At 40.0% G+C, this 16,149-nt stretch overlaps 1 protein-coding gene across 10 annotated transcripts in view; it reads right to left on the bottom strand.

Annotated features, from left to right (window-relative positions):
• lrp1bb (low density lipoprotein receptor-related protein 1Bb) overlaps positions 1-16,149 on the bottom strand; it is a 351,513-nt gene that overhangs the window by 28,814 nt on the left and 306,550 nt on the right. For 7 of the 10 annotated variants that reach the window (XM_061792342.1, XM_061792345.1, XM_061792351.1 and 4 more), the window contains 10 exons: positions 15,812-15,944; positions 14,887-14,993; positions 14,675-14,807; positions 12,408-12,530; positions 12,114-12,236; positions 8,617-8,760; positions 8,210-8,344; positions 7,109-7,228; positions 6,731-6,972; positions 5,202-5,425 (listed from right to left, as the gene is read on the bottom strand). In XM_061792342.1, coding sequence (XP_061648326.1) covers positions 5,202-5,425; positions 6,731-6,972; positions 7,109-7,228; positions 8,210-8,344; positions 8,617-8,760; positions 12,114-12,236; positions 12,408-12,530; positions 14,675-14,807; positions 14,887-14,993; positions 15,812-15,944 — 1,484 coding nt within the window. The remainder of the gene's footprint in view (positions 1-5,201; positions 5,426-6,730; positions 6,973-7,108; positions 7,229-8,209; positions 8,345-8,616; positions 8,761-12,113; positions 12,237-12,407; positions 12,531-14,674; positions 14,808-14,886; positions 14,994-15,811; positions 15,945-16,149) is intronic. The other 3 variants (XM_061792344.1, XM_061792346.1, XM_061792348.1) reach the window with 1 other exon arrangement.

Genomic DNA, 16,149 nt, shown 5'->3' with positions numbered 1-16,149 from the left:
TGACTCCTTTCTCTTGTAAAAGCAGTGCATGGAATAAGCATATTGCAAGTGTTGGGCCGAATACTCCCATCTCAAAACCATCACTTCTGAGGAAACACAAAAAACTGTTTTTTATTTTTTTTGATTATTATTATTTTTTAGAGCCATTAACATTCCATTGTCAAAGAGAGCAAGCCATTTTCAACACTTAAGATTGGTCAATAATTTGGAAAAGTGGAGACTGACCAATAGAATAGATTTGTGAAAAGAAGATGAAATGGATCAAATTTGAATATACAGTGGGAGGTTTCCAGCCTTCCCCCAAAAACCTTTTTTTTTAAATTCGGAAAAATATCACACTATAATATTTTACTATATAAAACATACAGTAATAAAATTAAAAAGAATGTAAAGATTGCAACAGTTTGTGCATCAGTATTTAATACTGCAATCAAATTTGTTGTGCTGCTCCTTCTGGTGTGCCTACCTTGGCCACCTGGAGGCAGTATAATACTGAACAGTTCTTCTACTACTACTGTGACTCAGTAAGCTACTGTAATAGCAGTCATTTTTCTTATAGGAAAAGGAATGCACGCTTATGAGTCTTGTTATATGTATTATTTGTCTAAATGTGCAACTCCACTGCTTCTGTTCAAATAGCCATTGGTTGTAAAACTGCGACTATAATGCTAATCCTTAGCATGTCAACAGCGTTTTGCATTGTTTTAGCATTACGCTAAGCAGACTTTTTCATATGGCAAAGCTATGTTGTTTTAAATACACAAGTAATTCTCTTTTTTATGTTGAGTGTGACTGTAAACTTTAACTGGGAGTGCCATTAAATGTCTAATTTAATCTAACATATATATATAAAAATATTAAAATTGACCAAATATGGACATAGTAGGGTTCTGCCCGAAAATTACAATATATTAATGAGCAACATTGCCCCAGATGCGTGTATACTGCATACTGTTAGTGATGTATAGATATTTTGACATTCCTCACCTCAGGACACAACCGCAGCTACCATGCTGGAGGTCTAAGTATTTTTTATTTATCACCCCCCGGTGCTTATTGAGTGTTTGAATAGATAGCAAACATCAAAAAATGGAGAATTACTGTGCGATTACACAGGTGGGAGGGACTGTTCACGGACACCAATTTTGAATCACGGCAAGAACACTGATCATTTATCAAGGAATTGACAGAGATTGTGGCTTTTACAAATCAGCAGAGCTGATCTCATTCTCCACGGATACCTCGTCCATACATCCGCGTTTGTTCTGAACACGTCATTAAAGCTGAGCTGAATTCTTAGCAACATAAAACGCACATTACATACCGTACATCCAGTACACATCTCCATTTTACTCTTAAGTAACACAGATTTTTTTTTTGTCAATGTCTTTATGTCTCAAAAGTGTTCTCTGTCAATTGACTGTCTGTTGTCGTACTAGAGAAGATTCATTGTGTGTTTTTTGGACATACTTGGCGAATAAAGATGATTCTGATTCTGATTTCTAAAAATATAAATCTTTCATGCGATATCAGTAGTGTTGTGATCAAGAGAGAAGAAGTCCCCTAGACCAAGACAAGACCAATACTTTTGGGAGTCGAGACCAAGTCAAACCCAAAACTGAATCCGTCATTCGCAACACTGCAAAGATTGCAGTCAGGGGGTGGTGTGGGGATAGTAACACATGAATTGAAGGTATTTGTTGTTTTACCAGGTGCTTCTTCTTATTATCACATTAATGAAGTTGAAGAATATCAGATCGGTGATAGTCTCAACGGAAAATCCAGAATCTTGCCAGTCGGAGACTGAGACGAGACCAAAACCTTTGGGAGTCAAGTATGAGACAAGACCAAGACCTTCAAAATATGGTCTCCAGACTGGTCTAGGGAGGGACTCACACAAGGTGCCGATCAAGCTAGGACTGCCACTGGACATTCATGGCAGCTGAGCTGCAGCTCCCCTCAACTCTGCAGAACAATATAATGAGATCTGAATCATTGGCTGGCTGCACATCTTCCTTACTGTTTTGGTTCGCTCTCAGTGATCTCATTATCTTGTATTTGAATGCAGCAGACAGCTATCGTATAAAAACCAAGTGTACAGTACATTACCTGCTCAGCTTCTAATGGCGAGCATACACAATTAGTCCAGCTGGTTAACACTGCAAAGCTTTTAAAATGTCAGACTATTATACAGATAAGACACTGAGTGGAAGTGCTGCTCAAATACATTATAAGCAACATTAACATATGATGATGATGATGATGATGGCAATGGCAATTATATGCACTCACCGGACAGTTCATTAGGTACACCTGCACAATCTAATGACGGTATAACAAAACTGTATGGACAAGTTCATCCATTTTCTACAACTTATCTATTTTAGGGTCATGGATAAGATGGAGGCGGGGTACACCTTCGACATGTCACCAGTCAATCACAAGGCACAGGGACAAACAACCATTCCTATTCACCGTTATGGACAATTTAGTCTTCAATAACTGCAATAGGTGAAAGTCCGCAATATAGAGAGCAACTTAAAAAAACACACACCTCCCACCTGCTTTAAACACATTTAAATATTAAAAGACACTTTCAAACACTTTGTAAAGGTATACGAAGACACAAAAAATGAAGTATAAAATGTGTAGAAAATACTGTCCGAAATTTAGTATCCATTTGTTAGATATGTGCCTTTAAGAGGTGGGGGCATGGCGGGGTGGCTTGTGATGTCGCCGAGCCTGCCTGTGAGTGTCTGGGTGTGAGCTGTGATGGACAGCAGCTGCTGGTATTCAATAAACAACTGAAACGTTCATCAGGGACTGTGGCCTTCCTTTCCTAAATGCGAGGGCGTTACAGTAAGGAAGTGTAGTGGTGCCTTGATATTCGAACGACCGCACTTACGAGTTTTTCGAGGTATGAGATGTTATTTGGACGATTTTTTTTGCGTTGACTTGTGTTTCATAATTTGGGATATGAGCACAGTAGGGGGGCAGTGAACTCGACTTAACTCACTTGACAACAAGCATCAGCAAGAGAATTATATGTTGTGTATTTAAAACAACCACATAACCACTTTAAACCCAAACATAATGGGAAACAGCGTAGATGGGCTAAAAAAAAGCATCGGTGTCGTGGTGTTATACTCACTGAGGCAACTGATATTTCAACACAAATGATGGAGCAACACATGTAGCCAGATAATATAACAATACTCAAAGGCATGTATTCTTTTTCTTTTGTGAAGAACAACTAATATTACTAGGGATGACCCGATCCAACTTTTTCACTTCCGATTCGATACCGATATTGCAGCCTTGAATTTTGGCAGATACCAATATCGGTCCGATCCAATACCAGCAATAATCACATACACTTGACTTATTTTGTAGTATGGAATATTAGAAAAGGCCTGATTAAGTGATATCAAACTTACAACTCACTCATACAGAGAACCACAATCAGCAACACTAGGTATGAGAATAACTGACCCATTCCTTATTAACCAATGGGTTACATAAAGTAACTTTAAAACAAGAATGTGCTACAATTGAATAAAATATATTAAAAAAATTATATTAGGAAATCCTGAAAAATAACCAATACAAATATATATATTTAAATTGCAACATAACCACTTAAATATAAGCACATTCTACATTTGAAAAGATTAAATAAAATAAATTAGAAAACTATGAAAAATAATCTCATTAAATAAATACAAATTATACTTTTAAAGTGCAAAATAAAGTTCCATTCAATTTTTTAAATTTTCTTTTTACTGTCAGTATATGGTGGGAACATCATTTGCTTTCTCCACGTGTGGCAATACACTTTTGAACTTCTTCATGCAACTGGGGTTTAGTGTTATTGACAATTGCTGTTCCTGCTGTGCATGTCTTGGTCTCTGAAGTACAGTGCGATATTCATGCAATTCGATACACACTTGCAGTAAACAAAGAAAGTAGAAGAAGTCACGATCAATCGTGATTATAACTCGTTTTTCACGGAGTTTGAAGAATGTATGCCAGAGAGTGTTGTTATAATGCCTGTTTGTATGTGGTTATACAGCGTTTGTGTACAAATATTCATTATTTTGAGAGCTATAAGTGGTGCGAGTTCAACGCTAATATTCGTTAGTTCCTTAATGGTGTTTTTCATGTATTGTGTGTTAGCTTTGAGCTAGCGATTTTTGTGAACAAAAACAAAGAAAGGAAGGCTGTGATGTATTTGAACATTCAATAGTTCTTTTGTTATGTGAATTTAGTTTTACAGTGAGCTTAACTGGAGTGTCAATAAATGACTTTAAGCAAGCCACATTCACTCTTACTTCTCGGCTCTGCATGCCATCCGGGTGCTGCTGGATAGAATTGCTGGAACGGCGCATGGACTGGACTGCTTATGTAAGAGTGGTAAAATCAGATTTTAGATCCAGTCCAATCCGATTTGATACTCGTTTTTTGCTGACGTCGGACCAGTTTCCGATCTCAAGATTGGATCGGGACACCCCTAAATAATCCTGCGATTTACTGAGGATCCATGCATAGCTCAATGTACAGAATATCCGTATAGTTATATTATACTGCCCCCAGGTGGTCAGGGCGCACACAGCAGAAGGAGTAGCACAATGTCCATTGAATTGAAGCAGAAAATGTGGTGATTTTTTTTTGACATTTTATTTGATTATGTCATTACTGTATGTTTTTATAAAGTAAATATTTTTACTTTATATATACTTTACAATCCTATTTTTAGAAAAAAATATGCATTTTTTCCATGGGGAGCCTGAAACAGATGAATGGCATTTCCATTAATTTCAACAGGGAACGATGATTTGAGATGTTTTTTGACATTTGGAGCTACGAGCGTGGCCATACAATTAAACTAGTATCTCAAGGCACCACTGTATACTGTAAAAAACCCAAAACAACGATCGCTGTTAACTGCAGATTTCCGTGAAATGGCAGATACTGCTGATAAATAGCAACAATTTTCACGATGACAAGTAGGTAGATATGTTCCACAAAAGAATCTGCGAGGTAACGGGGAACACTGTATTTCTAAAGGCAGAATAAAGGTTTCAGGTATACCTGACATTTTTGGTTGGTGAGTGTATCATTGTAAAGGATCCAAGAGAAAAAAATTGTCATAGTATTGAAAAATACAACAGATCATTGTAAAGTCCTATTACACCACTTACCCACGACCCGGGTTGACAGCAATGGCGTAAGGCTCTCCTGCGATGTCGGTAATTAAGCGTGTGCAATTTGGTCCCTTGAGTTGTCCGACATTTATGGAATATCGTAATTTAGTCCAGTGCGCCGTGTAATAGCTGAACCAGTGCATCCGTGAATGATCGGTCCAATAGATATTCCCGGTGATCCAGTCGGCGGAAATGTCTCGGGGTCGTCGAAAGTCTGAACACTGGAAACACATGAGAAATAGAGTCAGATGCACTATTGTTGGCACGTCAACATTCAGTACAACAAATTGAGTTAATCGTAGTATGCATTTCTTTGCATTATACTTTGATGTTTTACCTAATGTAACTAAGGCAATTAACTTTTACAATACAAAGCAGTGCAGTTCTGCAACACTTGATTAGACTACAATACACAATATAAACATCCAATTAACGCCTTTCAGACATTTTCAATTAAAACATACATACTGTACAAAAACATCATTTCAATTTATGTCATTGTATAATTCTTGTGTATTGAAAGGTGCAAGTATAGTATAATATATAGTACATAATAAATTGTGGCTAATAATGAGGTATAGAGTGTACACAAAATGTAATAATAATATAATTATCGGAGAGTTGGGTATGCAAATCAGGCACACCTTCTCGAGACAGAGTAAGGTCGAGCACATCGCGTATTGTCTCCTAAATTTGACACACCATAGACAAGGGTCTTGTTAACAACTTTGCCAAATCTAAATGATTTAAAAAATTGTTTTTTTTTATAGTATATGTTTTTTTTTAAGTATATAAAATGGTGCGACAAATCAAGCCCTTGTGTACGCTATCAAACGCTGTGGGCGTGTTCGCTGAATACACTCAAACTATGCCCCGCTCAACTGTTAATTAAGTGCCACTACTACAAATGAAGGCTACTCCATCTAGCATCAGTATTATGCCTACAAATAACTACATATGTAAGCCACGAAAATATTTCTATTTAAAGCCTTCGGTGGCTGGAATATATCCCACCGGGTCGTTATGGGGTTTTTTCACACCGCGATAATGAGGCACTCTAAAGACACACGTTGGCTGTCACATCTGACATTGGGCTTCCTCTCTGTGAAAACGAGGCGCTCTAAAGCGGCCATGCTGGAGGACTAGCTGAAGGGCAGCTGCATTTTTGAAGTGTAGTTATAGTAAGCTAGCTAACTGCACACCGCAATTGCGGCGGATAACTGCTGATGCGAATGAAGGCGCTCAAGTTATTATGTTGTGGAGGAAGGGCAACATATGCCCGGACCCAAGTGTGGGCACCGTGTTTTGCAACCCCCCCCCAAAAAAAAATCAGGAAACTAAAATGCTGAAAAACAGTATAACACTAAATCTCCACAGAGGAGTACGACATACTTATTAGTCTTTGCAAATTTTCAGCAATTATCTTCAAACGTGTATAATGTATTTAGAAATAAATCTTTGAATTCGCTTTAAACCAGCGAATGTATGTCATTATTTTTTATACACAAGAGATTATATATACTTACAATATTTCGGATATTTTTTTTGTTTTGACTTCTTTCCACACTTTCTTTGTAGAATATTCCTCCAGGGTTGAATTGGGTAGCCCAGATAAACTTCTGGTGGTGAAACAAAGCATCCATCCCAATAATCCGTGCATTGTCCTCAATTTGTGCGAGCACTTTGTGTCCATAGGTCTGATTAAAAGGATACGCAAAACTTTGGATTTCAGTGTCATTAGCTATGTAGAGCACTCGATCCTCTGGTCCTGCCCGCGAAGTTAAGAAAAGAAGCAGCACAGAATTAGCTTGGTTCCATTTTAAGAAATACAACATTGTTCTCCTGAATGAAGGTCATTTGAATAAAACTGTGACGGCTGCTATAAAACCGTCTGAGCGTCATACCTTTTGCTATGCAGTTTCCATCGATCTCCTTATAATTTCTGTCACATGTGCACTTGAAAGATCCTTTAGTGTTTGTGCAGTAATGAGGGCATGTATCAAACTGTAGACACTCGTTTGTCTCTGCAAATCATGAGAACACAATATTTGAGAAATGGATTGCTTTTAGCATGTTAATATGACTATAAAAGCTAAGAATATTGATTTAGACATGTTGAGTGATGTTATTTGTTACAGCACGTCAGCATAGAGTAACTGCGCAAAGGTCAAAGGAAATATCGCGGTCGACGATCTCGTACGTCCACTTTATGACACTTTCCATAGTTAACAGAATGAGAGCCATACTGAGATATCTATTTTTTTGCATGCAGTGTTAAAATTTTGGGGGATGAAGAATGAAACTTGGATTCATGTTTAAAGCACGTATCTCCTATTGGTGCCAGAATTTACCTTCAAAACATACTTCGGCTTCAAAGTTTCCCATTTTCACTCAAGACTCATTGTGAAGATAAGAGCCAATTATGTTTCTGGTGCTAAATCTATTCTAATAACTGTCGTTTGTGATGTTTCAGGGCATACTTTATTCAAGAACCTATTTTTCCTTTCTCTTGAAAAAAAAAATATTGATGTGACGCACAAGATTGTCATCGCCCAATGACGTTAGTGATGTTCACCATATTGAGCACACTTAACCAAAGCAAATATCAATAGTCAATATTTAAACATATAATTTGTCTTTTATGGAGCCAAAAACTGCCACTACATTGAAAAAGGAACAATAAATCAAAGGTGAACTCCAGAAGTTAAATCTAAAACAGAGCTGAAAAATAAAAGCACAGTCACTGGAAAAAGATGGACATGATGGGAAATCAGCACACATTCTAAAACAAACAATATAAACACATTGAAATTCAATGTTTTATTTTTTCCCCCCAATGTCTGCAATCCTCTTCACTGACAATACTTGTTTTGGTGTCAATTTTCATTTTAAATGCCAAACATTAATGGCAATATTCTATCTCCATAGTCTTTTTGCAATTTATTATTTGCTCTTGCTATTTACATTCATACAGGATGGCATGACAAAAAAGCATCAGAAACTACCGTCACACTGGCCTGACTTCTGGTTCCTCTTGAATCCTGGTTTGCACTGGCATACTGCGTTTGTGTTTGTCTGATTGCAGATGGCGTCCTCTCCGCATGGATTTGTTTTCTTGCCACATACATCACCGCTGGAGACTACAAATACAAAACACAATCTTTTGATTACACACTCGCTTTCTGCATCTCCACCACCTGCTGCGGTTTCCTTTTGATGTCCAGAAGCCAAAAGGACAGCATGGTCTTTCACATCACACACAACATATCTCAAAAACAGGGGCATACATACATTAGCATAAATAACTAAACATCACAGCTAAAACGAGGAGATAGTCCCGCCTCCCGATAAGCTCATGGGCTCACGGAGTAGTTTTGCTCGCTTTGATTGAGTCATTTGGTGCTGCACTCACAAGCTTTGCAGTCCTGCTCATCCGAGCCAAAATCGCCGCAGTCGTTGAAGAGGTCGCACTGCAGCTGGATGGCAATACAGCGTCGGTTACTGCAGGTGAACTCGGTCTTCCCGCAAGGTCGAGGTCTTCCAGCCGCCACCTCTGCTTTGGAACCCAGAGGAGAATATATATATATATATATATATCCATCCATCCATTTTCTGAGCCGCTTCTCCTCACTAGGGTCGCGGGCAGGAGGCAGTGCACATACAAACAAACAACCAGTCGCACTCATATTCACACCTACGGGCAATTTAGAGTCGTCAATTAACCCACCATGCATGTTTTTGGATGTGGGAAGAAACCGGACTGCCCGGAGAAAACCCACGCAGGCACGGGGAGAACATGCAAACTCCACACAGGCGGGGCCAGGGATTGAACCCCAGACCTCAGAACTGTGAGGCAGACGCTCTAACCAGTCATCTACCGTGACATTCGGCATATAGCGGATTGAACATAACTACCATGTGCACCCCTAATTGCCATGGGTATTATTAGCTTTTTTTTTCAAACTTCATATTAATGACCTGTTTGATAGAAAAGAACTGCATTCCATTCAATATTTAGCCATTGTCGCTAGCTGACATTCTTCCACTAACAACTTGGCTAAAAACTGTTTTTCCGTATGACGAGAATGGAGCATGGTGGAATGCAAGCATGGAACCAATTGTGCTAAAATTTGCAAAAGACATGATGCCCATTTATACATTGCAAAAGAAGTGATTTAGCAACATGTTAAAAACTTTCACGCAGCAAATATTAGGTCGCCTTGCCTAACTTGTTTAACTCTATATGAGAGAAAAGAGAAAAATCGGGATGTCGTATTGTGATCTTTGATATGTTAAAATTATATGACACCTGTTAGTTGGCCCAAAGCTAAGTTAGGTGGGGATAATTGATGTATTTTTGTTGTACTGGCATTTAAAAAAAAGCCAATATAATGTATTGCAAAGAATTTTGCGGACCCCTAAATTACTGATCTCTGTATTAAAGTCTCTGTACACGAGGCCCTTGATTTAAGAAGGAGTTGCGTTCTACTACTAAACTACTGTCAGATGTTCCAAACCCTGAAATGCAGCTTCCAGGTTCAAAAGATGTGAGTATAAGATAATGTGAAGAAAATGTCAACAGCCAGTTACAATTCCCATACACGTCACATACACCATAGATTGGTTGGTTATTGGTTCACTGTTAAGCACAACCTCCTAGTCAAATATCGAGATCAAGAGGAAATCGAATCTGTGCGCAATGACGTGGGAGGGAAAGAAGGAAGCAACAAAATTAAGTGAGAGCAGGATGGAAGGGTGGCATGATGGGATTGAGGTGAGATTTAGAAGATAGATGGAGGGAATAGGCGCACAATGGAGGGAGGTAATGGACTGAAGTGAGAGACTGATGACCGGATCAATGGAATTAGAGAGGAAGATAAGAGGGAAAGAGAGAGAGGATGAAAGAGTGAAATATGAATGAAGTCATTTGTCCCGTTCACTCGGGCCAGCTCGGCGCCATCACTCAAATCAGTGTCACGCTGCACAAATATGTCAGGCTGTCGTAAAAAGAAAACGACATGCAACAGTTATCATAGAAGCAATTTGCAGAAATCCTCCACCTTCTGCATCCACAATATACAGTCAGCAACTATTAAAGATATTGAATTAAATATAGAGGTAAATATAACTACCGTATTTTCACGACCATAAGGCGCACTTAGTCTTAAATTTTCTCCAATATGGACGGGGCGTCTTATAATGCGGTGAGCCTTATGTGAGTTCCAAAATCTACAAATGTTGTTGTGTGATGAGCGCGCCGCTTGACTGACTGGGAGCATTTCCTGCCGACACGCTGCTTATGCAGAGGAAAAGCGGACGTGGCTGAGGACAGCATGCGGCCGTAAAGGGGGAAGGGTGCGCGTGAAGGAGGACGCAAAAGGCACGCCCCCACTAGGTATATAGCACCGGTCAAGCCAGCCTCCATTCGTAAAGTAGCAATCAAGCCAGCTGCCCCTAACTTTGTTCATACTAGGCCTTACGGTAAGTCGCCAACTCGCGGCGAAAGCCACCTTCAAATAAAAGCTTCTCAATAATACGGACGCCAATGCTCTTCGGTTAAGGAATGCAACCAGCAAAGTTAATTTGAATCTTGAGATGCAGTAAAAAATGTAGTTTATTAGTTTTAGGAGACTTTTATTTTTAAATACAATATCAGATCTTCATCAAACCTCTTTTAGTGGAGTCCTTGGTGGTCTGTCACAGAGATCTGGACTTGTCTTGCAATACCAATGGGATTATGTTAGGGTGGGTTTGGCTCAGTAATGGAACAGTTTCGAATCCCTGCTACGACTGTCCGCATATCAAAGTGTCCTTGGGCAAGACACTGAACCCTAATGATTCAAATTAACTTTGCTGGTTGCATTCCTTAACCGAAGAGCACTGACGTCCGTATTATTGGGAAGCTTTTATTTTGAAGGTGGCTTTCGCCGCGAGTTGGCGACCTATTACCGTAATGCCTAGTATGAACAAAATTAGGGGCGGCTGGCTTGACTGCTACTGGAATAGATTACATGTCTATTCATTTCAGTGGGGAAAGATGATTTGAGATACAAGTGTTTTGCAACGAACTCGTATTTCAAGGCACCATATGTTGAAGCGATACATCTCAACTGAGACACAAGCCGTGCATGTTTAGGAGGACCTAAGGAGCCCTTTGCCATATGTTCATGGACTTGTGCACTTACATGGCATTTTGTCAATATCATCTGAACATCATTTACTTTTATGGGTAGTGTTGTATAATGAGTTTGAAATGCAGTAATATTGAAATGCATTGGGGTCAGAGTTTGTGGCATAATTTACGGTTTATACTATTAATAAACGGCGGCACGGTGAGCGGCTGGTTAGCACATCTGCCCCACAGTTCTGAGGATCGGGGTTCAAACCCCTATGTGGAGTTTGCATGTTCTCCCTGTGCCTGTGTGGGTTTTCTCCGGGTACTCCGGATTCCTCCCACATCCCAAAACATGCGTGGTATGTTGATTCAAGACTCTAAATTGCCCGTAGGTGTGAATCTGAGTGCGAATGGTTGTTTGTTTATATTTGCCATGCGATTGGCTGGTGACCAGTTCGGAGTGTACCCCGCCTCCCGCACGAACATAGCTGGGATAGGCTCCAGCACGCCCGTGACCCTAGTGAAGATAAGCAGTACAGAAAATGGAATAGAACTAGGGACTATTAATAAAGGCAATTATAAACACTTTTAGGTGGGGGTCAATTACTTGTTTTTTTTTGCTATTTGAATAGAATTATTTTATTACTGATTAACATTAAGTGAAGTTAGTTGGAAGTTGTGGTAGCGTCCCACTCCCAACACACATACAAGGTTTGTAATACTGTACATATACTACATAGGCCCTTTGTATGTTAATAAGCTTTATAATCTATATTGATGCACCGTGTCCTCACCACACTCTTCTTCATCCGAGCTGTCGCCGCAGTCATCCACTTTATTGCAGACTTGGTCGACGCGCAGGCAAACATGATTATTTCTGCAGCGGAATAGCCTCGTAGGAGGGCAAGGAATTTTTTCTGCAGATGAAAGGAGATAAAAAGCAAATGGTTCCGGCTTTGTAAGGGGTTAAAAAATGCACACTACCTATTTAAATATCTGCTGTGTCGGGGGGGTAGCCGTTCATAAATATCTTGAAAAGAAGGTGCCCACATTGTCTTTACAGAAAAGCAAACTTGAGTCCAACCCACCGCACATGCCTGTGTCTTCATCAGAATTGTCTCCGCAGTCATCCTTGCCGTCACATATCCACGTGTGAAGTTTGCACAAGGTGTTATTACAAATGAATTCATCAGCCCGGCAAAAGAAAGCACCTATGGTCACACAAAGAAATGAAACACTCCCCCACACATTTTCAACATCAGCTCTCATTGAAGTGTAGTCAAGCGAACAAAAGGTGTTACTCAAGTTAGTTCCTCTCCCCGTCCATCTAATTTAAAATCTTTTATAGTTTTTTTTTTTTTTTTTAATCCATGGCATGTAGGTGGGAAGCACTTGCCTATGTAGTCGTTGTTCTGTTCTTGTAAGTCTGACTAAGACAATATGGACAAAGAATGTTGAACACTTCGCGATTATAATTTCACCTTTTATACGTATAGCAGTTTATAATTTGTGATCTAGTTGAAGTAGAAGCTCCATTTGTTCTTTCATCCCTCCGCTCAACCCCTCTATCCATTTTTCTCTCTATCTACGCTCTTTCCCTCTACTCTGTCTTTCCATCTCAACCCAACCAGCCAAGGCAGGCGGTCGACTTTTTCAGCCCATGACATGCTCAGCTCGTCTCGGCGAATATTCAGACCCACTTGACTACACCTGCCTGAAACACTAACATGCAGAGGCATCCACGATGGGTGAGACGCCCCTGCTATCATGTGCTGGCAAAGGGTAAGCAGAGCTGCATTTAGTTTTGTGTGGAGGAGGTAATTGAAGATACATTTCTTCATCAAGCCTCCTGCGTGTCATGTGACTTTTTCCAGTGACTGTCATCTGACCGGCGTGAGCAAAACTGTGGCTACTGCTAATGCTAGTTCTGCTCAACTAAGTGAGGAGAGTGGACTGGAGTTGCGGAAGACACATGGGTAGTAAGACTAGTAACCACGAAATAGCGGACCCTCCAAGCTCATTTACGTCAGCAGTATGGCAGCATTTTGGCCACCCAGTTGAGACCAGAGATGGAAATCGCCTAGTTGACATGACCCAGACTATTTGCTGTTAGCGCTTCAAAAATGTTCTCCAAGTCACATCAAAAAGACATCATCCCCAAATTAATTTAAGTGGATCCCGGAAGAAACCACAGCTACAGTGTACTCTTCCAAATGTATTTATTATCTAAATTGCCCGTACGTGTGAATGTGAGTGCGAATGGTTGTTTGTTTGTATGTGCCCTGCGATTGGCTGGCAACCAGTTCAGGGTGTACCCCACCTCCTGCCTGATGACAGGTGGGATAGGCTCCAGCACGCCCGCGACCCTAGTGAGGAGAAGCGGCTCAGAAAATGTATGGATGGATATTAATAAATTATATATATATATATAATAATAATAATAATCTAACTGTATTGAACAGTGGGTTGAGAAATGGAGATATGACTTGACTTTGGTGTATCGTTACAGTCCTACTGGGAACTGTTAAATCGTGAAAAAAATAAAAATACAGAATATGCATCTTTTTAAAATAATGTTTGATGTCCTTAAACAGGCTTGCAGAATAACATTGGATTGGAAATGCCCAGGATGCCCTTTTACAAGCTTTTCTAGTTGGTCCAAAACGCCCGGCAGATGAGATGGCCGGATTTCTCATGAATATTTGTTATGTAAATGAGCTTTTGCACTAATTGGATTGCTGTTCTCCTTAATTTGAAGATGGAAAACAGCTTTGCTTTGATTGGTAGTACGCTATATCTAGGGTCTTGTGGCAGTCGAGTGTTCACAGGAGCGTCACTTTTTGATCCTTCGATGTTGGCTCTGCCCATCATTGTGAAGCAGAATCCACCGAGCATTGGATTGTTTGCCCACTAATAGGGAACGTGAGCCAGGTTTAAACGATCGCGAGACAGGTTAGTGTTACCCTACTGATGATGTGGTCTCACAATAGTAATCATTATAGTTGCCGAGATATAGCTTAAAGCTGACTGGATACAGATCGTTCTAGCTAACATTGACTGTTCATGCTAGTGTTGTTCAGCCATTTTGCAAAATTGAGTTGAGTGGGTGTGTACTTAAATAATAATTAGCCTAACTATGTGACAACGACACTTGAAACGGATTGACACAATTTTATGCCTTTTGCCTTTTTCATCGGCTATTGCATACAATCAACAAACCGCATAGATGTCACAGACTGATTTTGACCTATGTTATGCATAAAACAGTGGTAAAAAAATGGAGCAGTGTCCAAAGACTTTTGTCCATATATAAATGTATGAGACGTTAATTGAACGGATATACTGTAGCACCTACCCTGGCTGCAGTTTTCCTCATCACTGTGATCCATGCAGTCCATAACGCCATCGCAACGCCAGCGTCGAGGGATACAGTGTGCGCGATTCAGGCACAGAAACTCATCTTCTCTGCACTCTTTCACGCAGCCAGTCTGTTATTACACAGCGTAAATATGATCTTTTAGCGACATTGATCCAAATGCATATTCAGTGACATAAATGTGTGCTGACCTCATCTGAGCCATCCAGGCAGTTGTCATGTCCATCACAACGCAGACTGGCTGACACACACCCTCCACTGTCGCACACATACTCGTTCACGGAACATGAGGGGGCAACTGCGAAGGAGAACCGTAAACTTAATTGTTATCACACAGGTCCACTGTAGGAATGGCAGTGAGTGGCTAAAAGCAAATGGAGCTCAAATAATCACCCACACGCCCATAAAGTCAGACTGACCATCCATCCATTTTCTATATGGCTTGTGCTCATTAGGATGAATTGGAGCCTGTGCTAGCTGACTTTGGGCGAAAGGCGGGGTAGACCCTGAACTGTTCGCCAGGGCACATTTAGACAAACAAGCATTCACACCTAAGGACAAATAATTTTGAGTATTCTATCAATTTCCCCATCAATTACTCAAGTGATCGGATAAAAATTGAAAAAAGACATTATTAAACACAATAACGTGCATCTGAGGTGAGGTATTATTTTTGTCTACTTAGGGTCACAGCATCTGTTAGTTTGAGTGTGTGTAGTTTTAAAGGCGGTTCCTGCCCTGGTGAGTGACATGGGCATCAGCAAATGAGAGTGCAAAGCTGGCTGTAATGAGGTCAGATTAGCTGCTAGATGTTAGCCAGTCTGCGTGTTGAATCTCCGTGTAGTCTGGATTTATGCTTAGATACATTATAAAACATATTTCCACATTGTGTGGCACATCACACTGACAGCACAATCATTTCTAACCACAACTTAAGTCCCGATGTGACATGGACAAGAAAATTACCCAAAAGCTCAATGATAGAAAGCGAAAAAATGTCCTAACCTGGTAGAGGATTTACTTTTTTCTCAGAAAATAAAAGAGAAAATAACAAGAAATGCTGCTGTGCACCAACCAGGTTTCAGTATATTAAAAAACAAATAAAAAAAGTTGTACCTGTTCCCTGGCAGTTTCTCTCATCCTCTCCAATCTTACAATCTTCTTGGCCGTCACACAGCCACTTTTTGGAGATGCAGAGGTTATTGTGACACCGAAATTGGTCATCGGCACAGTGTGCCTCGCAGCCTTTCTGTGAGCCAAAATGTGAACATACGAAAAAAAGAAATACACAGTGGAAAAACAGTGCTAACAAGGGTACTGAAATGAATCAAATCTGCAGAATGTAATAATATTATGACAATCACGATCGCAATTCTACAAACACCCACACAGCAGCAAAAATGGTAGCACAATATGTTACACTTGAACTGATACATACACAACAGTAAAAACAA

Source organism: Phyllopteryx taeniolatus, chromosome 12 (genome assembly GCF_024500385.1).
Source record: "Phyllopteryx taeniolatus isolate TA_2022b chromosome 12, UOR_Ptae_1.2, whole genome shotgun sequence".
In the NCBI taxonomy this organism is placed as follows: Eukaryota; Metazoa; Chordata; class Actinopteri; order Syngnathiformes; family Syngnathidae; genus Phyllopteryx; species Phyllopteryx taeniolatus.
Note: the sequence above shows the minus strand (reverse complement) of the source record. Positions and strands in the feature narration are given on the sequence as shown.